The sequence below is a fragment of the Bombina bombina genome, chromosome 4 (genome assembly GCF_027579735.1).
Source record: "Bombina bombina isolate aBomBom1 chromosome 4, aBomBom1.pri, whole genome shotgun sequence".
Classification (NCBI taxonomy): Eukaryota; Metazoa; Chordata; class Amphibia; order Anura; family Bombinatoridae; genus Bombina; species Bombina bombina.
The window spans coordinates 925,374,693-925,399,842 of record NC_069502.1 but is presented as its reverse complement, the minus strand read 5'-3'; the positions used below and the strand labels follow the sequence as shown (position 1 = coordinate 925,399,842).

Genomic DNA, 25,150 nt, shown 5'->3' with positions numbered 1-25,150 from the left:
CTGAGGTTTAATTGAGAGTATAGGGAATGTACGCCCCAAATTTGATAGATCTTGCCCCATGTGTTTTCTTTCCATTTAAGCATTTAATTTCCCTACAAATATTCAATTTGCAAAATTATTAATTTATAAGCACATTACTTTAAATATTTTCCCTGCTAAACTAAGGGACTGAGGTTCTCTACCACGTATTTACATTTAGCTTTTCAGAACTCAAGGAGAATCTGATCAGAATATCACATAAATGTCTCTTTGTTTCAGGTTCCCTGCGCTCCACACACATTAGCTAATAAATAAAACTGTGCATGAAGCAATTAAATAGAGGTATTTTGTATGCAATAGTATAAGACAGCAATTGTAAATAAAGGCCTAATTTGCAATGCTTCTCTATAGTATTCTATTAGAGAGCTTGAAATGCATGGGTAATAATACAAAACACATTATTTCTCTTATGAAATGTGCAAATAGGCTTTAATAAGCCTTCCATCCTCATGCGACTCAGTTTCCAAATGATATCTAATCATTGGTGTAGTATTACAATATTACAGGAAATGCAATTTCAGTCATAAATTATTCTCCTGTAGGTTTTACTTAATAAACACCAACCCGAAGAGCAAATGAAAAATTGGATAATTAATCCACCTATTAAATTCAAGATGATGTAAAAAAAAACGCCTTTGAATTGAATTGCTGCAATTTGTGATTAAAATAAAAAAAAGGCGCTGAGATAATATTAAAATTCAACTTTCAAATTAATAGAATGTGAAGCTACAAATATTATGTTCTAGATTATAAATTGTTAGCCTCGTGTCATGTAGTGTTTGTTTTAAAGGAGCATTGTGCTCAAAAATGCTCTCTGTTCTGTCAAAAAGGGAATATTTTAAAATATATTACATCAGTTGAAAATGGATGTTCCTATCAGCCAATTAGAAATAGATATCTAGGTATACGTTGTATACAAACATTTAAGTTTCACTTTCAATTTCAACAGTATTTACTTAATCTCTTTTCATTTCAACAAATCTACATTTAAATATACACACACACAAACTTTTTTTTTAGCATAACCATCCTGTGTGTATATTTTTTTTCTCAAATTTTTATCTAAAGGAAGGCATTTTTAAAGTGTATTCCAGTTTGTTTAGGTTTTTTTTTGCTTCTTGTAAAATGAAGTTTCCTGTAGTAAGGGGAAAAAAAGGTTTTGATTTTATGAATGCAGAGTGTGTCACTGCCCACTAAGATAGTACTTGGAATTCTGCTTATCAGTCAATGAGCAATCGGTCCTTAAGGACATACGTGCACTTCCTGTTAACTTTAAAATCAAAATACACAGCTTTGACTTAAAGGGACACTGAACCCAATTTTTTTCTTTTGTGATTCAGACAGAGCATGACATTTTAAACAACTTTCTAATTTACTCCTATTATCAAATTTTCTTCATTCTTTTGGTATCTTTATTTGAAATGCAAGAATGTAAGTTTAGATGCCGGGCCGTTTTTGGTGAACAACCTGGGTTGTTCTTGCTGATTGGTGGATAAATTCATCCACCAATAAAAAAGTGCTGTCCAGAGTTCTGAACTAATAAAAAAGTTAGGATGCCTTCTTTTTCAAATAAAGATAGCAAGAGAATGAAGAAAAATTGATATTAGGAGTAAATTAGAAAGTTGTTTAAAATTGCAAGCTCTATCTGAATCATAAAAGAAAAAAAATTGGGTTCAGTGTCCCTTTAAGCTTTTCTAATGCAAAAAATATATTTTAAATTTAAATAAGCTTTAAAAAGACAAAAAACATCTAACATGCATATTAAATTTAAAAAATTACTATTTAAATTTAAAAATAAATATATATATATATATATATATATATATATAAATGTTGCCAAAAAAAATAAATAATAAAAAATAAATATATTTCTTTCTTTTTTTTTAAGTTATCAGGAAGTATAGGTGAGCCTTATAGCCTGATTGCTGTTAAAAAGATCTCAAACAAACAGTAATACACTTTAAAATGCTCTTAGACAAAGTAAATAAAATGGCTTCCATAAATGACACACATTCTAACAGGCAGGGAGGTGAGGCAAATGGCACACAGGTGTTCAGTGTCCGGGGCCATGCCGGAAGCAACTGGGTCGCCGCAGTGCTGTTATGGGTTTGCTGGGGCAATCCTGAAAAATAATCTGTGGAAGGTCAGAGGGCAAGACTTCCTAACCTGTTACAATTCTGCGGGATTTGGCCTGGGTGGGAGGTCTGGTATGATCATACATATACCGGTAATAGGCCAAATATAAGAGACTTTTTCCCTTTGCTGTTCTGCTCCAAAACCCTTATCAAAGCTTCATTCTTATAAAACGCTAAAGAAACACATTTTTATTTTCATCTGACTGAAGTTATATTTGCATTAATATTGACACTTGTATTTTTTTTTTTTTTTTACAAAAGCTTTATTAATTGTATTATTCACGCTTAAATGTCTTAAAGAAAAAAAGATGGATAGATTTTTAGTGGTTGTTCAGGCCAGACATTATCAATAGGTACTTTCACATTTGGTTAATTTTTCAAGTGGAATGACTAATGCTGAAAATGTATATCTTTAAATCTACCACAGAACCAATCATTCAGCATTACTGCAAGCATTTTAAATTTGTGTGATGGCTTAAAAAATGAAGCGGCGGGGTTAAAGGGCAGGCACTCATTTCACACTACGTTAAAGTATTCATTGCTTACGGTAAAAGAAAAAAAGCTTTCAGTTTATACAACTGTCAATCACTTCTTTTGAATGACATGAAAATATAAAGTGGCGTGCAATAGAAACCTTTCAATATTGAGCATTAATGTATGGACATAGGCTCTTGATCGTGATAGATTAATGTTAAAAATGGCCCTGTGACCTAATCTTGCATATTTAGTAGTATAATTATAATGTTATTATTTTGAACACTTGCATGTATTTATCAGCTATAGATATGACACTAAATACCACATAATGGCCTAGATTTATTGACGGCTGTGATGTTGTCAGTGGACCTTGTTATAAATGTGAGATTATATTAGAAATTCACTGAGCGTTGCTTCACCTATATTTTTCACAGTTTTGTTAGTGAGTGTTTCAGTCATTAGCATCTATATTTGTGCAATACATGAGTAAGATTGTCACCTTTTCTGGAAGAAAAAAAAATACAGACAGTTAATTAGCATAAATCTTCATAAATAATTATACAGCAAAAAACAGGAACTAAAGCTCCTAGGATTGATTTTAAAGGGACATTAAACTCAAAGATTTTCTATCATGATTCAGATAGAGAATGCAATTTTAAACAACATTCCAATTTACTTCTATTATCTAATTTGCTTAATTCTTTTGATATCCTTTGTTTAAGAAATAGCAATACACAAGGGTGAGCCAATCACACACAGCATCTATGTGCTGCCACCAATCAGCAGCTATTGTGCCTATCTGGATATGCTTTTTAGTAAAGGATATCAAGAGAATGAAGCAACTTAGATAATAGAATTAAATTAGAAAGTTGTTTAAAATTGCATGCTCTTTCTAAATCCTGAAAGAAAACATTTGGGTTTCATGTCCCTTTAAATGATCATTTGTTTATAATTAGATCCCAATACACTTAGAAGAAGTTTGACCATGATAGCATCTTAATTTATATATTAAAGGGACAGTCTATGTTTATTGTTTAAAAATATAGATAATCCTTTTATTACCCATTCCCCTGTTTTGAATAACCAACACTATTATATTAATACACTTTTTACCTCTTTGTTTACCTGGCGTGTATCCAAGCCTCTGCAGACTGCCCCCTTATCTCAATTATTTTGAGACTTGTATTTTAGCCAATCAGTGCTGATTCATAAATAACTCCACTGGAGTGAGCACAGTGTTATATAATATGGTACACACAAACAAGCACAATCTAGCTGTGAAAACTGAGATAAGAGGCAGCCTTCAGCGGCTTAGAAATCAGTTTATGAGCCTACCTTGAGGTAGCTTATAACAAAGGATATCTAAAAAACAAAGCAAATGTGTGAACACAATGTTATCTATATGGCACACATGAACTAGCAATGTCTAACTGTGAAAAACTGTGAAAATGCACTGAGATAAGAGGCTGGCTTCAAGGGCTTAGAAATTAGCATAATTTACTGGGCAAGTCGGTAAAATACAACACAGTGGCATAATACATGAGGTTTGCAATACATGATATCTCACACGAAAAAAACACAAAAAATAATAATTATAAATGCAATGCTTTGCAAATACTCTTGCAAAATTATTTATGAAAGTGATTGGGAGTAGTCTCGCTGGATAGAATGGAAGTGTCTCTGCCATCTTGCAGATGTTTTCCCTATGCTTAAGAACAGCATGTAGAATTAAAGGGACAGTAAACCGGCTTCTATTGAGCACCTGCAAGAGTCCACAGTATATATGTATATGCATTTTGTGATTAGATGATGTCTGTCACATGATACAGATTCAGGGGGCAGGGATAATGGAAGTAATTTTGAAACCCAGTGTTATTGCATTGTCTGTTTTATGATAATACAACACATAGATTTTTAACAAGGTTTCATTAATCATGTTATGGTGAATTCAATTTTGCGTTTAATATCCCTTTACTAGATGTGGAGATACATTCAAAGAATTTACCTCAATAATTAAGATTGATGATACATTTATATCAGACAATTAAAGTGCTCTTCATCACCAAACCACCTTCCCAAAAAATTGATTGGCTATCAGAGAAGAATATAAAAAAAGTTAAAAACTGCTCCTTCCAGTGTGGTGGTGATAGTAAATAAGAGACTGAAGTTATAAGAACATAGTATATAACTTCCAATATTTCCCAAATACTATCCCCATCTCTAGGCCTAATCATAATCCTAGCCCTAACCACAGTCTTAATCCTAACCCTAAAACTATCTTAGTTTTCACATTAAGCCCTCACAAGAGAGAACATGCTGTTATCTGAGATGTTATCGCAGAAAATGCAGCATGTCTGCACAAAGAACAGGACACATGCAGGAACTGTTAGCGCTTTCACTTTGCAGCACTGTTTCACATTAAGCTGCTCTCTTCAAATAGTGCCGTGCTCTGGCTGCACAGTGTAACTTTTCCTTAACACAATGCAGCCAGAGTGAAGCATGTTTAAGGAAAACAGTCAAATAGAGAGCAGCACTGCAAAAAGGCAGCACATTGATTGATGACTGTCTCTCTAGGATTTTTTTCAATCCCACCCCCTAGCCTTTTCAGGTCTGCAAAACTTTGACTCCTGCATGTCAGACGTTCTTGTGAGCAAAGCATCATTTTTATTCCTATATTTTACCTTATAATTATGTGATGTTAGACCAAGAGCAAAGGAAACAAATTTATTCAACAGACATCTTAAAAATTTAACAAAATGTATTTGTTTCTCTGCAGCTAATTTGCAATGCAATTTTCAACTGCGGCATTACATTATAAAACTTAAAAAAATGCTTTTTTCTACGTTTAATCAACACATTGAAATTGAGATGGTGCTTTAGTTTAAATGCTTAATTTAAAATTTCATTTCATTTCAAAATTACCTGCTGAAAATATTCGCTAAAAAAATAATAATCTGATTGCAGAAAGTGAGAAAAAAGTTCTGCCTCTGTGGTTAAGCCAGACTTTACCTTAACCCTAAAAACCTCAAAGCCTAGTTTTACCTCTTAGAGATAACCTTAAAGGGACAGTTCACCCAAAAACTTTCTCCCCTTTAAATTATTCCCAATGATCCTTTTTACCTGCTAGAGTGTATTAAATTGGTTGCAAGTAGCTCCTTTACTCATATTTCAGCATTTGAAACAGCTGATTTAGCTTGTGGTTTCCCAACCTATACTGAAAGTTTTGATACTGGCGTATATGCTATTGACAAGCCTAAGTAAACACAGCCAGCAGAAGAGATTACACCCTCACCCTTAACATGATAGTTAAGTAATAAAATGATAATTTTCCATTGTTCTCTCTATGTATTGAGCTTTGGTGTTCCAGACAAATATAAGATAAGGAAGCAAGTCTGTGTACATGAAAGTGATAACATAATGAGATCTGATATTACCTGAAGCTCAACCCATTGTAATAGGCTGTGGTTTCAAAGCACAAAACCAGCTACTTCAGATACACAAATAAACCCGAAAATGCAATTTCTCAAATATTTTATACTCTGCAGTTGGTATAACAAGTCATTTAAAATACATTTATGGAAAAACATAATTTATGCTTACCTGATAAATTCCTTTCTTCTGTTGTGTGATCAGTCCACGGGTCATCATTACTTCTGGGATATAACTCCTCCCCAACAGGAAATGCAAGAGGATTCACCCAGCAGAGCTGCATATAGCTCCTCCCCTCTACGTCAGTCCCAGTCATTCGACCAAGAATCAACGAGAAAGGAGTAACCAAGGGTGAAGTGGTGACTGGAGTATAATTTAAAAGATATTTACCTGCCTTAAAACAGGGCGGGCCGTGGACTGATCACACAACAGAAGAAAGGAATTTATCAGGTAAGCATAAATTATGTTTTCTTCTGTTATGTGTGATCAGTCCACGGGTCATCATTACTTCTGGGATACCAATACCAAAGCAAAAGTACACGGATGACGGGAGGGATAGGCAGGCTCATTATACAGAAGGAACCACTGCCTGAAGAACCTTTCTCCCAAAAATAGCCTCCGAAGAAGCAAAAGTATCAAATTTGTAAAATTTGGAAAAAGTATGAAGCGAAGAGAGTAGCTGACTGGAAATTTTTGATGCGTAGCAAAGAGCGCCAAAAACGGCCCCTCCCCCTCACACACAGCAGTGAAGAGAAACGAAACTGTCACAATTAAAAGCAAACAACTGCCAAGTGGAAAATAATGCCCAAATATTTATTCACTCAGTACCTCAGAAATGTAAACGATTCTACATTCCAGCAAAAACGTTTAACATGATAAATACTTATTAAAAGGATTAGTGACTTTTAACAGAGTAGTTCCGGTGAAATACCATCCCCAGAATACTGAAGTGTATACATACATGTCATTATAACGGTATGGCAGGATTTTCTCATCAATTCCATTCAGAAAATAAAAACTGCTACATACCTCAATGCAGATTCATCTGCCCGCTGTCCCCTGATCTGAAGCTTTTACCTCCCTCAGATGGCCGAGAACAGCAATATGATCTTAACTACTCCGGTTAAAATCATAGTAAAAAACTCTGGTAGATTCTTCCTCAAACTCTGCCAGAGAAGTAATAACACGCTCCGGTGCTATTGTAAAATAACAAACTTTTGATTGAAGTCATAAAAACTAAGTATAATCACCATAGTCCTCTCACACATCCTATCTAGTCGTTGGGTGCAAGAGAATGACTGGGACTGACGTAGAGGGGAGGAGCTATATGCAGCTCTGCTGGGTGAATCCTCTTGCATTTCCTGTTGGGGAGGAGTTATATCCCAGAAGTAATGATGACCCGTGGACTGATCACACATAACAGAAGAAAACAATTTTACAGTGTACTATCCCTTTAACACTAACCCCAACCCGACCCCTAACATTAACCCTCACCCTAACTCCCTAACAGTCATCCAGCCCTCTACTTGATGATGATACATCACTAATTATAATCCAAACCCTGGCATTAAACCTCAAGCCATCTTCCTAGCCCTAGTCACCAAGCCCCCTGACTGATAATGCATGTTACTAACCCTAACCCAAACCCTGACATTAACCCTCAACCCAACTCTCTAACAGTCATCCAGCCCTCTAACTGATGATGACACATCACTAGCTTTAATCCAAACCCTGACATTAACCCATACGCCATCTTCCTAGCCCTAGTCACTTAGCCCCCTGACTGATGATGGCATGTTACTAAGCCTAACCCAAACCCTCACTCCAACTCCTTAACAGCCACCCAACCCCCTAAATGATGATGGCACATCATTAATTATAATCCATAGTCCATCATTAATCCTCACACTTATTCGCTATTAATATCCCAGACCCCTAACAGAGGATGAAGTTCCACTAGCCCTAACCTAAACCAAAGCATTAAAGGGACAGTAAACACCTTCAGATTTAAATATACAATGTTTATTTATGCATAATGAAACAACTTTGCAATTTTCTTTCATTATTTATTGTGCGCCCATTGTAATAAATTTAGCTCTGAAAATTGAGGATTGTCTAATTCTCAGAATATGAACTGAACCCTGCTGACTTCTCAAGGCTAACCCTTCTACATAGCTTCCCCTAACTGGTTTTAAATATTAAACAACTGCAAAAAAAAATGCACTTTATGCTAAACATGTGCGTTTCTGTGTTTCCTTTTAAAACAAATGCCAAATATGGCCGCCACCATCGGCATTTGTCTATTTTCTGAGCCGGATTTCTTCTTGTGAAAGTGCAGCACACAAAGATCTGTACAAACCCAGATCTTTATGTGTTGCACTTTTTTTACAAGAAGAAATCCGGCTCCAAAAAAAAAATAAATGCTGTTTTTTTGTATTTGTTAAAGGGACACTGAACCCAATTTTTTGTTTTTTGTGATTCAGATAGAGCATGCAATTTTAAGCAACTTTCTAATTTACTTCTATTATCAATTTTTATTTGCTCTCTTGTTATCTTTATTTGAAAAAGAAGGCATCTAAGCTTTTTTTCTTGGTTCAGACTATGGACAGCACTTTTTTATTAGTGGATGAATTTATTCACCAATCAGCAAGGACAACCCAGGTTGTTTACCAAAAATGGGCCGGCATCTAAACTAACATTCTTGCATTTCAAATAAAGATACCAAGAGAATAAAGAAAATTTGCTAATCGAAGTAAATTAGAAAGTTGCTTAAAATGTCATGCTCTATCTAAATCACAAAAGAAAAAATTTAAGTTCAGTGTCCCTTTTAAAAGGAAACATACTTTATAATACCTGAATGCACGTCTACTTTATACCATCTGAATGCGCATTTACTTTATACCATCTGAATGCAAATCTACTTTATACCATCTGAATGCACGTCTACTTTATACCACCTGAATGCACGTCTACTTTATACCACCTGAATGCACGTTTACTTTATACCACCTGAATGCACGTCTACTTTATACCATCTGAATGCATGTTTACTTTATACCACCTGAATGCACGTCTACTTTATACCATCTGAATGCACGTTTACTTTATACCACCTGAATGCACGTTTACTTTATACCACCTGAATGCACGTCTACTTTATACCACTTAAATGCACGTTTACTTTTTACCACCTGAAAGCACATTTACTTTATACCACCTGAATGCACTTCTACTTTATACCACCTGAATGCACGTCTACTTTATACCATCTGAATGCACGTCTACTTTATACCATCTGAATGCACGTCTACTTTATACCACCTGAATGCATGTCTACTTTATACCACCTGAATGCACGTTTACTTTATACCACCTGAATGCACGTCTACTTTATACCACCTGAATGCACATTTACTTTATACCACCTGAATGCACGTCTACTTTATACCACCTGAATGCACGTTTACTTTATACCACCTGAATGCAAGTCTACTTTATACCATCTGAATGCACGTTTACTTTATACCACCTGAATGCACGTCTACTTTATACCACCTGAATGCACGTCTACTTTATACCACCTAAATGCACGTTTATTTTATACCACCTGAATGCATGTCTACTTTATACCACCTGAATGCACGTCTACTTTATACCATCTGAATGCATGTTTACTTTATACCAACTGAATGCAAATCTACTTTATACCACCTGAATGCACGTCTACTTTATACCACCTGAATGCACGTTTACTTTATACCATCTGAATGCATGTCTACTTTATACCACCTGAATAAACGTCTACTTTATACCACCTGAATGCACAACTACTTTATACCATCTGAATGCACTTTTACTTTATACCATCTGAATGCACGTCTACTTTATACCATCTGAATGCACGTTTACTTTATACCATCTGAATGCATGTCTACTTTATACCACCTGAATGCACGTTTACTTTATACCATCTGAATGCACTTTTACTTTATACCATCTGAATGCACGTCTACTTTATACCACCTGAATGCACAACTACTTTATACCATCTGAATGCATGTCTACTTTATACCACCTGAATAAACGTCTACTTTATACCACCTGAATGCACAACTACTTTATACCATCTGAATGCACTTTTACTTTATACCATCTGAATGCACGTCTACTTTATACCATCTGAATGCACGTTTACTTTATACCATCTGAATGCACGTCTACTTTATACCATCTGAATGCACAACTACTTTATACCATCTGAATGCACAACTACTTTATACCATCTGAATGCCCGTCTACTTTATACCATCTGAATGCACGTTTACTTTATACCACCTAAATGCACGTCTACTTTATAACACCTGAATGCACGTCTACTTTATACCATCTGAATGCACGTTTACTTTATACCACCTGAATGCACAACTACAGGGAGTGCAGAATTATTAGGCAAATTAGTATTTTGACCACATCATCCTCTTTATGCATGTTGTCTTACTCCAAGCTGTATAGGCTCGAAAGCCTACTACCAATTAAGCATATTAGGTGATGTGCATCTCTGTAATGAGAAGGGGTGTGGTCTAATGACATCAACACCCTATATCAGGTGTGCATAATTATTAGGCAACTTCCTTTCCTTTGACAAAATGGGTCAAAAGAAGGACTTGACAGGCTCAGAAAAGTCAAAAATAGTGAGATATCTTGCAGAGGGATGCAGCACTCTTAAAATTGCAAAGCTTCTGAAGCGTGATCATCGAACAATCAAGCGTTTCATTCAAAATAGTCAACAGGGTCGCAAGAAGCGTGTGGAAAAACCAAGGCGCAAAATAACTGGCCATGAACTGAGAAAAGTCAAGCGTGCAGCTGCCAAGATGCCACTTGCCACCAGTTTGGCCATATTTCAGAGCTGCAACATCACTGGAGTGCCCAAAAGCACAAGGTGTGCAATACTCAGAGACATGGCCAAGGTAAGAAAGGCTGAAAGACGACAACCACTGAACAAGACACACAAGCTGAAACGTCAAGACTGGGCCAAGAAATATCTCAAGACTGATTTTTCTAAGGTTTTATGGACTGATGAAATGAGAGTGAGTCTTGATGGGCCAGATGGATGGGCCCGTGGCTGGATTGGTAAAGGGCAGAGAGCTCCAGTCCGACTCAGACGCCAGCAAGGTGGAGGTGGAGTACTGGTTTGGGCTGGTATCATCAAAGATGAGCTTGTGGGGCCTTTTCGGGTTGAGGATGGAGTCAAGCTCAACTCCCAGTCCTACTGCCAGTTTCTGGAAGACACCTTCTTCAAGCAGTGGTACAGGAAGAAGTCTGCATCCTTCAAGAAAAACATGATTTTCATGCGGGACAATGCTCCATCACACGCGTCCAAGTACTCCACAGCGTGGCTGGCAAGAAAGGGTATAAAAGAAGAAAATCTAATGACATGGCCTCCTTGTTCACCTGATCTTAACCCCATTGAGAACCTGTGGTCCATCATCAAATGTGAGATTTACAAGGAGGGAAAACAGTACACCTCTCTGAACAGTGTCTGGGAGGCTGTGGTTGCTGCTGCACGCAATGTTGATGGTGAACAGATCAAAACACTGACAGAATCCATGGATGGCAGGCTTTTGAGTGTCCTTGCAAAGAAAGGTGGCTATATTGGTCACTGATTTGTTTTTGTTTTGTTTTTGAATGTCAGAAATGTATATTTGTGAATGTTGAGATGTTATATTGGTTTCACTGGTAAAAATAAATAATTAAAATGGGTATATATTTGTTTTTTCTTAAGTTGCCTAATAATTATGCACAGTAATAGTCACCTGCACACACAGATATCCCCCTAAAATAGCTATAACTAAAAACAAACTAAAAACTACTTCCAAAACTATTCAGCTTTGATATTAATTCGTTTTTTGGGTTCATTGAGAACATGGTTGTTGTTCAATAATAAAATTAATCCTCAAAAATACAACTTGCCTAATAATTCTGCACTCCCTGTACTTTATACCATCTGAATGCACGTTTACTTTATACCATCTGAATGTACGTCTACTTTATACCATCTGAATGTACGTTTACTTTATACCATCTGAATGTACGTCTACTTTATACCATCTGAATGCACAACTACTTTATACCATCTGAATGCACGTCTACTTTATACCATCTGAATGTACGTTTACTTTATACCATCTGAATGTACGTCTACTTTATACCATCTGAATGCACAACTACTTTATACCATCTGAATGCATGTCTACTTTATACCATCTGAATGCACAACTACTTTATACCATCTGAATGCACATTTACTTTATACCATCTGAATGTACGTTTACTTTATACCATCTGAATGTACGTCTACTTTATACCATCTGAATGCACAACTACTTTATACCATCTGAATGCACGTCTACTTTATACCATCTGAATGTACGTTTACTTTATACCATCTGAATGTACGTCTACTTTATACCATCTGAATGCACAACTACTTTATACCATCTGAATGCATGTCTACTTTATACCATCTGAATGCACAACTACTTTATACCATCTGAATGCACGTCTACTTTATACCATCTGAATGTACGTTTACTTTATACCATCTGAATGCACGTCTACTTTATACCATCTGAATGCACAACTACTTTATACCATCTGAATGCACGTCTACTTTATACCATCTGAATGTACGTTTACTTTATACCACCTGAATGCACGTCTACTTTATACAACCTGAATGCACGTCTACTTTATACAACCTGAATGCACGTTTACTTTATACCACTTAAATGCACGTTTACTTTTTACCACCTGAAAGCACATTTACTTTATACCACCTGAATGCACGTCTACTTTATACAACCTGAATGCACGTCTACTTTATACCACTTAAATGCACGTTTACTTTTTACCACCTGAAAGCACATTTACTTTATACCACCTGAATGCACGTCTACTTTATACCACCTGAATGCATGTTTACTTTATACCACCTGAATGCACGTTTACTTTATACCACCTGAATGCACGTCTACTTTATACCACCTGAATGCACATTTACTTTATATCACCTGAATGCACGTCTACTTTATACCACCTGAATGCACGTTTACTTTATACCACCTGAATGCAAGTCTACTTTATACCATCTGAATGCACGTTTACTTTATACCACCTGAATGCACGTCTACTTTATACCACCTGAATGCACGTCTACTTTATACCACCTAAATGCACGTTTATTTTATACCACCTGAATGCACGTCTACTTTATACCACCTGAATGCACGTCTACTTTATACCATCTGAATGCACGTTTACTTTATACCAACTAAATGCAAATCTACTTTATACCACCTGAATGCACGTCTACTTTATACCACCTGAATGCACGTTTACTTTATACCATCTGAATGCATGTCTACTTTATACCACCTGAATAAACGTCTACTTTATACCATCTGAATGCACGTTTACTTTATACCATCTGAATGCAAATCTACTTTATACCACCTGAATGCACGTCTACTTTATACCACCTGAATGCACGTTTACTTTATACCATCTGAATGCATGTCTACTTTATACCACCTGAATAAACGTCTTCTTTATACCACCTGAATGCACGTTTACTTTATACCATCTGAATGCACTTTTACTTTATACCATCTGAATGCACGTCTACTTTATACCATCTGAATGCGCGTTTACTTTATACCATCTGAATGCACGTCTACTTTATACCATCTGAATGCACAACTACTTTATACCATCTGAATGCACGTCTACTTTATACCATCTGAATGCACGTCTACTTTATACCATCTGAATGCACGTTTACTTTATACCACCTAAATGCACGTCTACTTTATAACACCTGAATGCACTACTAGTTTATACCATCTGAATGCACGTTTACTTTATACCACCTGAATGCACAACTACTTTATACCATCTGAATGCACGTCTACTTTATACCATCTGAATGCACGTTTACTTTATACCACCTGAATGCAAATCTACTTTATACCATCTGAATGCACGTCTACTTTATACCATCTGAATGCATGTCTACTTTATACCATCTGCATGCACGTCTACTTTATACCATCTGAATGCACGTCTACTTTATACCACCTGAATGTACGTTTACTTTATACCACCTGAATGCACGTTTACTTTATACCATCTGAATGCAAATCTACTTTATACCATCTGAATGCACGTCTACTTTATACCACCTGAATGCACGTCTACTTTATACCACCTGAATGCACGTTTACTTTATACCATCTGAATGCACGTTTACTTTATACCACCTGAATGCACGTCTACTTTATACCACCTGAATGCACGTTTACTTTATACCACCTGAATGCACGTCTACTTTATACCACCTGAATGCATGTCTACTTTATACCACCTGAATGCACGTCTACTTTATACCACCTGAATGCACGATTACTTTATACCACCTGAATGCACGTCTACTTTATAGATGTTAATGTGTTTTTAAAATGTTTAGACGTGATTTATATGTTATTCTATAGCAACACAACAGTAAATTACAAGGTGATTACTGTCCCCTTAACCAAGGTAAAGTTTTTCTTTCTTGAAAACAACCTCCCATTTATCATTTTCTCATGCATGAAGTCGCTAACTTTGTTTAAATATTGCTGCCATAGTTTTAATAAAAAATACATTACTAATTCCCTACCGTTTGGAACCCGACTCCTCCCAATCCCTACTTCCTCCTTCTTCGTTGTGTGACGTCTTCAGCGGTCCCACCCGCTCTCTATATGTCACAAAGGCGCGTTCACAATCTCAGATTGCAATGCGCATGCGCAAATCGCGATACTGCTTTTCAATGCGCATAATCGTCGGGCAATATTTTCTACTGCGCATGCGCGAAATCAAACGTGTGCGCTCTTGGCATTAATTCTGAATCTAAATAAATTACGCATGCGCATATAAAACAAGGGGCGGATGATATCGAGTGACGGCCGCCTAACGGCCAGAGTTTCAATTGGTTGGGGGAAAAACGTGACATACACAGAAAATAAAAAAAAATAGACAGGCTGAATTAGTGGATAGTTTAGGCATAGTTTATAACGGCGAGAACTTAATATATACACACATATATAACAATTGATGAATGAAACTCCTACTTATTTAAAAAAAAGAATGTTATACTAGATCGAAATTAGGGTGAGTTTACCTTCACTTTAACCCTAACTTCCTAACTATCATCCACCGCCCTAACTGATAATGTCCTGACTCTAGCCTTTATTCAAAAGCTTGCATTAACCCTTACCCTAACTCTCTGTCACCCAGCAAATTAACTGAGGACACATCCCTAGCCCTAACCCAAATGGCAACATTAACCTTCACCCTAACTGCTTAACAATCACCCAGACCGCCTAACCGATGATGACGTTTCTCTAACTCTAACCCATACCCTAGAATTACCCGGCTAACTCCCTAACAGTCACCCAGGCTTCTAAGGATAAGAAGTCAATAGTGTTGCACTGAGATGAGCAGCGACATTGTGGTTGGATACCCTATTACTTAAGCAGCTGTAAGACAAGTAATTGTAACCAATGTGTTAAGGCTACATGATTAGCTTTTAACGTTAAGGTCAGGGCTAACAGATATGCAAATTCCTTTTTTTATTCTCTGTTGTACATATTTTTTGTTACTGGCTTCATGAAAGATGCTAGATTCAAAAAAGATACGCAATATCTTTTCATGCTTATTTAAAAAGAAATGCAACAGAATACACGGCCTATATTCCATACAGAAATTGACTTTTATCTAACAGGAAACAGAGTTGCATGCTAAAATAGCTTAAACGTATATATTTGCTTGAAAACCATACAAATGTTTGTATCTTTGTTTGTAAAAATATGTTAAAAAGAACAATATGCAAAAACGCTCCTTTTTCTGCTTTATCTGTGTGTGTTGCTGTCTTGGTTAATTTTTCCCCAAGTGTCCCTTTAAGAAGCAGTAAATGTTTATGTTAACCCCTTGGCCACCAAAGTGCATACAACACATGGATGTGCATTGCTTTCCAAACCTCTCTGGCAGATAAGGGGTTATACAAATTTAGGATTTTATCGACTGTACCTTCACAAACAGGGCAACATTCTCCCGGCACTTTCACTGGTTTCAAGCAGCTCTGGCCACAAGCTGTAGCAACGCAGTGCGGCTCCCCATTAATGCACTGACAGAATGTGCAGTCGTCCTCTCGCCACCGGTCTCCATGGCTTCTGATCTGTCCATTAGCATAACACCCAGCTGGGTCATGAACCGGGTACACTGGATCTGTCAGAAATTAAAAGATGATGGTATATTAATTTATCTCTAAGATCAAGAGTTTCTATTTTTCCGGAACCTATCATACTACAAATAAGATTTCTCAGTTTGACAGCAACCCAATACTTTTAATTAAATATACATTCTAAAGCAAAAATATAACACTATCAGCCAGATTACGAGTGAAGCATAAATTAACGCTCCCGCTGGACCGCTGCTCCATAACCTTTCCGCCTGTCTGAGCAGGCAGACAGAAATCGCCACAAATCAACCCGGTCTAGTACGATCAAGTTGATTGACACCCCCCTGCTGGCGGCCGCGAGTCAGCAGGGGGCGGTGTTGCACCAGCAGCTCTTGTGAGCTGCTGGTGCAATGCTGAATACGGCAAGCGTATTGCTCGCCGTATTCAGCGAAGTCTGGCAGACCTGATCCGCACTGTCGGATCAGGTCCGCCAGACTTTGATAACTAGAGGCCTAAATATCTATACACACACACACACATATATATATATAAATAAATTATATATAGGTATAGATATATGCAGATATATATAGGAAAATCTACTTTAAATACCTAGAACATATGCTATGTGCAGAACATTGGAATGTGAAATATTTATAGTAAATACATAGTTATGCATAGTTTTTTATCTACTTAACAGCAAAGGGCTCCAATGCATTTATATATACAGGTATGTCTATATATGTATACATATGTATTTATATGTTTTTATATGTCTGTAAATACATATATACACATATAAAGGCATAATTAAATATGTACACATTTGTACACATATTTATATATATATATATACATATACACATACATATCCATCTTTAGAGATGTTCAGTATATGTATGTATCTCAATGAAAACGTTTTTTTTTTTTTAACGCCTGAGATCTCATATCTTTGAGCCTTTATAACTTTTGTGTGCAATATTTTTTTAAATAATTTGTATAAGATGGTGTTATTATGAGTTTAACAATTTTTTTAAATGTATTTTTGATGTGTTTTGTCCAACTTTTTAGTTTTGTGTAACAATTAACCAGAGCTTTGAAGTTGCGGTAATGATTCTAGCATAAATCTCAATTTTGCTCCCGCAAACGCGTTTACTTTCGACTTGTAATATGAGTGGTAAACCCGGTAACCACAAACCTTATAACCCATATCGCTCTGGCACAATCATTTGCGCTCCACTCGTAATCTAGCCCTTTATGTTGTTAAAGCATCTATATGGAGCGCTATATGACAGCTATGCTTTACACGCTGTGCAAACACTGCTGCTATCTAGTGCTCATACGTATAAAACAACTGTTGCTATATAGTGTTCCAAACACTGAACCTACCTAACTGTTTTTCAATAAAGGGCACAGAAAGAACAAAGTAAATTTATTAAACATATTTAAATTAGATTTTATGTACTTTTTGTAAATGGTATGCTCTATCTGAATCATCAAAAATTGGGGTTTTCTGCCCCTTTAAAGGGACATAAAACAGATTGAGATCTGTGCATATCCTAAAAGGGCTAATTAATTAAAAATAGTTTGCATTAAAAAAAAATTGTTTAAAAATTGCTGCCAGCATTTTAAAATAATAAAAAAAAAAATAAGCAAAATGAATTACTTAGCTAAATTGCCTGGATTAGCTAAATTGCCTGGATTAGCTAACTCCACCCCCCTTATCAGTGTTTAGACACAGGCATTGTATTTCAACTGAGTTCACAGCTTCTAGGCATGCTCCAGCAGATAATCCCTATGCATTTTTGCATTCTACCAAAACAACAATAGATATAGATACAGCCATAGAAAGAAATGTGTGGGGGGAGTTAATGCTTTGCAATTCAGAAACTAAAAAGAAAGGGTTAATGGCGAGGCACTGCAGTATAAATTTGCAGGTAAAGTAATTAAAGTACATATTATTTATTTATTATTATATTTATTAAACGTAAATAGATTAGAACTTCTATGAACAATTTTGCTTAATTCTCTTGGTATCATTTGTTAATGAGTAATTCTAGGCGAGCTCAGGGGTGTGCATGTGTCTTTAGTCATCTGGAAGCAGTGTTTGCAACATTGTTTATAATATTATTATACATTGTTCCAAACACTGCTGCCATGGACTGCTAAAGACTTGTGAACACATAAATTCTTATCCGCCTACCTAGCTTTATTATTCAACAAAGAATATCAAGAAAACAAAGCAAAATTTTAAATAGCAGTAGAATGGAACCTTGTTGGAAATTGCACATCTGAATCATGAATGTTTAGCTTTGACTTATATGTTGCTGATGTCAGTGTTTCTAACAGCTCTAAGAATCTTTGTCATTATCCTCTCACCTTCAAGGAACTGCAATCACAAGGGAGAAAAGTCACTACTAACTGTTTTTAACGTATTTGAGACCGTTTACATAGCAAAAATACACATGACAATAAAATACCTGTTTGGTGAATCACACTATTTGCATATCGTTCTTACAATGTCATTGTTCAGGGGCACTTTAATTAATATTGACATAAAAATGTCTCAATTAACCGTGACTGTCTGAAAGTCTATACATTGATTAACTTAAAAAAGACCCTTTGTACCAAAATCTCTTATAACAACTATTACTGTTCGCTAAACCATATACGAAATTGTGTTTAACATTGAATTAACTGCCCATCCAATTCCATGTTTTCTGACCACTAATCTTAATAATGAAGACATAAAGCAACATCTTAATTTCACGCTTTTGACTACTGATGAGCACTGCAACTGGTGTCTTTGCAGAAAGGCAATGGAGTTTTGATAGCCTGCGCTGCACCTCAATGGCTTCTTTACCCTGGAGCCATAATACAAGAGAGACAGCACATAAAGACACACATCAAAGGCTGCACCAGGCTACTTTATTAGCTATTTGCTTAATGAAATATGCAGACTTAAAGGGACGTGGAACGGCCCTAAATCCAAAACAAAATGATAGATTAAAAAATACGTAGTGAAAGTTTATTTGAAATGAGGCAAAGTACATAATACAAAAGATATGTCCATATACTAAAGGGACATAAAATACTTACGTGAGCGTGATATTTGCGCTCTACTCATACCAGCGCACGCATTGCATGTAAGCCCTGCGCTCAATAGAGCGCGCTTCCATAGGCTCCAATGGGAGACTAGTTCTCATGCCATGAAATTTAAATATATATGTATATGCTTATATATATATGTATGTGTTAATATGTGTATATACACATATTAACGCAGAAATATATATGTATATAATAAGCATATACACAGGGAACACACAGTTCCCATAGACAAAAAAAAAAAATATATATATATATATATATATATATATATATATATATATACTTTATTTTGGGTGCAATTGGGGGTTATTTTGGAAAAATAATCAGAGGTCTGACCTATGGTTAATTTTCGGAGCGCTAATTGCTACCGCTAGCTTGTGGTAGCAATAACCAGCCACTTGTAATTGCTGGTTATTTATTGCACGCTTGCAAACGGGCAATAAATTAGCGCTCCACTAGTAATGTTGCCCAAAATGTATAAAAAGGCATGAAAGTTAAATTTTCATGCTTTGGATAGAGCATGAGATTTTAAAAGACTTTTCACTATAAACCTATTATCAAATTGACTTTGTTCTCTTTGTATGCTTTGTTGAACGCAATACACTACTGGGAGCTAGCTGGTGATTGGTGGCTACACACATATGCCTCTTTTCATTGGCATACCTAATGTGTTCAGCTAGCTCCCAGTAGTGCACTGCTGACTTAGCCTGAATGAAACACATAGGGATTGATCACGATCTTGTGCTCGTTTTCAAGAAAAATAACTATTTCATAAAGATTGACAATATTGTCAGCAGGACCGGCTTGTCAGTGCGTTTATCTAGTGATCACAATCACAAAATGTGCCAGTAATACCTCTAAAGTTAGAAATGTTTACCTCCCAGAAACAACACAAAATCAACTGCACTGTTAAAGGGATATTCCAATCAAAATTGAAATCCACTTCTATGAATTACATCTTTGAATAGAAACATATTTACAAAACACATACGGTATGTTCACAAAAATGGTTTGAGTAAAAGATATCACTGTTTTAGTGTTAACACTTTCTCTGCACATGCATGTGAAGCATAGCTAGATATTTTAAGTGCACCAGCATTTTAAATACTGCGGCTGCTCAGAGCCAATTGGGCTTGTATCATGTCAGTGATGATACAAATTTAGTGATTACCAGGTTCTCTAAGCAGGTGCTGTGTTTAAAATGCTTGTGCATACTTAAAGGGATACTAACCCCAATTTTTTTTCGTTCATGATTCAGATAGAGCATGCAATTTTAAGCAACTTTCTAATTTACTCCTATTATCAATTTTTCTTTGTTCTCTTGCTATCTTGGTTTGAAAAAGCAGTAATGAAAGGTTAGGAGCCGGCCCATTTTTAGTTCAGCACCTGGGTAGCACTTGCTAATTGGTTTGCTACATTTAGCCACAAATCAGCAAGTGCTACCCAGGTGCTGAACAAAAAATGGGCTGGATCTAAAGCTTATAGTACTGCTTTTTCAAATCAAGATAGCATGAGAACAAAGAAAAAATTATAATAGGAGTAAATTAGAAAGTTGCTTAAAATCTCATGCTCTATCTGAATCATGAAAGAAAAAAAATTGGTTTAGTATCCCTTTAAATACACTTTTGAAACATTTTTGCTAATACATGTATATTATACAAATGCTTCAATCCAAAAGCTAAATGCCCCCGTGTGTATTCCAATTTTGACTGGAATGTCCCTTTAAGCTCCAGATTTCAAAAGCCCCCCAAAAAAATGGCCTGAATTCGACAAATAAAATGGTGATTTTGTGGGTTTAATGACTACATCACATGTTGAAGGGTCTGTATGTGGAATGATGGCTTTTTAATAGTGTGTTATGATGCTTATAGGTAGGGTCACCATATTGCCGCTTTAAAAAGGGACACATATAAAAAATACTTATGTCAGGGTTCTGTTACAAAACATTTCTTTAAACAGCCCTAAAAGCAGCCCTGACATATGTACTGTATTTTTCATATGTGTCCCTTTTTAAAGCGGCAATATGGTCACCCTACTTATAGGTCACTTGTGCAATTAACCCATTGTTCTCCAAAACCATAGAGATATGTGCATATGAATCTTTTTAAACAAGGTCACTATTGGTATAAAGAGCATATGTATTTGTTGGATCATTGATTGTCAGCAGAACAAATTGGACTGCACGTTACAAAAAGAAATAAAAGTGCAAAAAGAAAATGTTCTGATATATTAGAGCATTCTATTATTGCACTATTGCTTGTATATAACATTGGCTTCAATTACAAACTATCTGCAATTTAGTCCTAAAAAGGATTTTTGCTTTATGACCAAATTGTTTCTCACGTAATCACAATACTTTAATGTTTTGTTTGTTAAAGTCCTGCCTCCAAAAACAAGTTTTCAAAAGAAAAGCTTCAGAAAAAGGACTGTTTGTGTGTTAAAGGGACAGTCAAGTCAAAATTAAAAGGACAGTCTACACCTTAGTCATCTTAAAATCTTACTTTAGGTTAAGCTGCAAATATCCCCCTGTACCCTTTCTATATCATGCAGCAGCAACAGTAAAGAAGTTATTTTAAAATGACTATTGTTTCTGGTCAGTCTGAAATGGCTGCCAAACTCTACCCACTGATGACATCACGATCTGGGCTGCATCTATGCACTCTGCTGAATAGCATTGACAGTCTTTTAAATCCAATTAGTGAGTTTTTTGTAACTAGTGAAGCCTTTAATGCAGCCCAGATCGTGATGTCATCACTGGGCGGAGCTTGGCAGCCATTTCAAAGTGACTAGAAACTGATTTTAAAATAACTTTTTAACTGTTACTGCTGCATGATATAGAGAGAGTGCAGTAGTATATTTGCAGCTTTATCTAAATAAGACTTTAAGATGACTAAGGTGTAGACTGCCCCTTGATTCAGATAGGGCATGCCATTATATAGGGATATTAACAGTGCTCATTTGGGAAAAAATAAATAAGTTAAATCAAAGTAAATATAAAAAGAAAAAAGATTGTGTAAAAAATAGCAAATAACTTTATTTTCTTCCAAAATTAGCACTTAGAAATGCTCAGTGTTTTTTATTACAACAATGAAATAGGCTGTTTAACATCACTTTAAATAACTTTCCAATTTACTTTTATTATCAAATTTGCTTTGTTCTCTAGGTATCCTTTGTGGAAAGCTAAACCTAAGAAGGCTCATAAACTGATTTCTAAGCCGTTGAAGGTTGACTCTTATCTCACATATAGACATTGGTAGTTAATGTTTGCCGTGTGTATAAATATATATATAACATTGTGCTCACTCCCGTGGAGTTATTTATGAGTCAACACTGATTGGCTAAAATGCAAGTCTGTCAAAAGAACTGAGATAAGGGGGAATTCTGCAGAGGCTTAGATACAAGGTAATCACAGATGTAAAAAGTGAATAAATATAGCAGTGCTGGTTAAGCAAAGCTCGGGCATGGGTAATAAAGGAATTATCTATCTTTTTAAACAAAAAAACATTTCAAGTAGACTGTCCCTTTAAGTACCTGTTTTTGAAAAAGAAACTGTTAGGTCTCCCAAAACTGACTGATACAAAAGCCCGTTCACACGTCTGAAAGGGACAGTCAAGTCCAAAAAAAACTTCATGTTTCAAATAGGGAATGTAATTTTAAAAAACTTTCCAATTTACTTTTATCACCAATTTTGATTTGTTCTCTTGGTATTCTTAGTTGAAAGCTAAACCTAGGAGGTTCATATGCTAATTTCTTAGACCTTGAAGGCCGCCTCTAATCTAAATGCATTTTGATAGTTTTTCACCACTAGAGGGCATTAGTTCACGTGTTTCATATAGATAACATTGAGCTCATGCACGTGAATTTACCATGGAGACAGCTCTGATTGGCTAAAATGCAAGTCTGTCAAAAGAACTGAAAAAGGGGGCAGTCTGCAGAGGCTTAGATACAAGGTAATTATAGAGGTAAAACGTGTATTATTATAACTGAAATGAAATAGAAGACACACAGCGCCCACCGAATCAAGGTAGCTTTTAAAACAATTTATTATGCGCAAGAAATAAAATATATACACTTACAAGATTGTAGTGTTATAGATGCCTTTAAAAGATTATGTTGTCAGCAAGAGTCCGTCCATCCACAACCAGCTGATAAGCTTAGAGTTCCGTATTCAAGGGCTGCTCACACAGTCTTGCCGCCTCAGCTGTTCTCCCACAACAGCGTGTGATGTTCTGCCCAGAGAGCGGCTTGTATACTTCCACTTAGCTTAACGCTGGGATAACGTGCTTCAGGACACTGCAATGCTTTGTCCTATTTAACCCAACGCGTTTCTTTTGCAAGCGTGCAAACTTCCTCAGGGGTATTTCTCTCTCCTTTGCTTGTTGGTTATGAAAAACTGGTTAATTGGTAACTGAGGGATTATCTATCTTTTAAAACAATATCAATTCTGGTGTTGACTGTCCCTTTAAGATTGCAGTAAAGCCATTTGTTCACTCTGCAAGGAGAATACTCAATTGCATATGTGACATTAACCTATTGTCATCAGAATAGAACTTCAACACTCAATATTCATATGAATGCCATACGTACCTTGTCATGATGGACATACTTATATAGGGCTAGATTACAAGTGGCGCACAATACATATGTCTAAATATGTGTATGAGTGTGTGTATATATATTTCCAACTATTGTTTGCTAAAGCACCATACTGGGGTGAACTAAAAACAAAATGGTGAATGCAAGTTTCTATGCAAAGGATTTATAATATCTTCCTTTATTGCATTTTAACATAAACTGTAAATTGTGAGCCTGCTGCCTTGCAACATTACATCTGCCGAAGAGACCACTTAAACGAGATTGCGCCTATTATTATAGGGGATGCGCCTCCATGCACTCCAAGAGTGCCTTTCAAAGTGCCTGTGCTTACATTATTGAATTTGCAGAACTTGTGTCAGTTTCACTTTAAATGCTCTACTTTTAACACTAGAAAATAAACACTGGGAAACAGAATTCTATTGTGCATTTACAGAAGTGCCCCAATTTATTAACCTCAATAATTTATTATTATTATTATTATTATTTTCAACATGTACTGTCTGCATCAAAAAATAATTTCTAGACAGCTATTTGACGCACCCATGTAATGGTATGTATGAACTTAATTAGTAAATGAATGCCAAAAATGTGATGAAGCTGTGCCAAAACTGGCTGCCAACCTTAAATTGGCATATGATTTGGCACACATCTACATGTGCTGTGTATCAAGTTGGTTTATATATTTTTTAACAGATGGCTCTTGTAATTTATTAAGGGTATTAAAAAAAAGTGTTCAGAGTTACATACCTGTTTTTAAGACATTCAAACAGACATAACACAAGACAGTCCTGAGAAAGGATCTCAGACCATAACGTATTATGTCCTGCATTTCATAGACAAACTAGTTCCAGCATTCATTGTTGGAGGTTTTTGCAAGGGCAGATTTTCTGAAGAACCATAACTCCTTTTCAATCTAGATAGACTCAGAACAACATGTCTTTAGCAGTTTATAACATTGTTACAAACGTTGATGCCAAACGAGTTTTTTTCTTTTATGATTCAGATAGAACAAGCAATTCTAAGCTATCTTTATTTAAAAAGCAGGAATGTAAAGCTTAAGAGCTGGACCATTTCTGATTCAGCACCT

The 25,150-nt window shown here is 35.9% G+C and overlaps 1 protein-coding gene across 3 annotated transcripts in view; it reads right to left on the bottom strand.

The window, feature by feature from the left end:
* The window catches only part of CRIM1 (cysteine rich transmembrane BMP regulator 1), a 1,124,265-nt gene that overhangs the window by 394,166 nt on the left and 704,949 nt on the right, over window positions 1–25,150 (bottom strand). For all 3 annotated transcript variants that reach the window (XM_053711878.1, XM_053711879.1, XM_053711880.1), the window contains one exon: window positions 16,206–16,403. In XM_053711878.1, coding sequence (XP_053567853.1) covers window positions 16,206–16,403 — 198 coding nt within the window. The remainder of the gene's footprint in view (window positions 1–16,205; window positions 16,404–25,150) is intronic.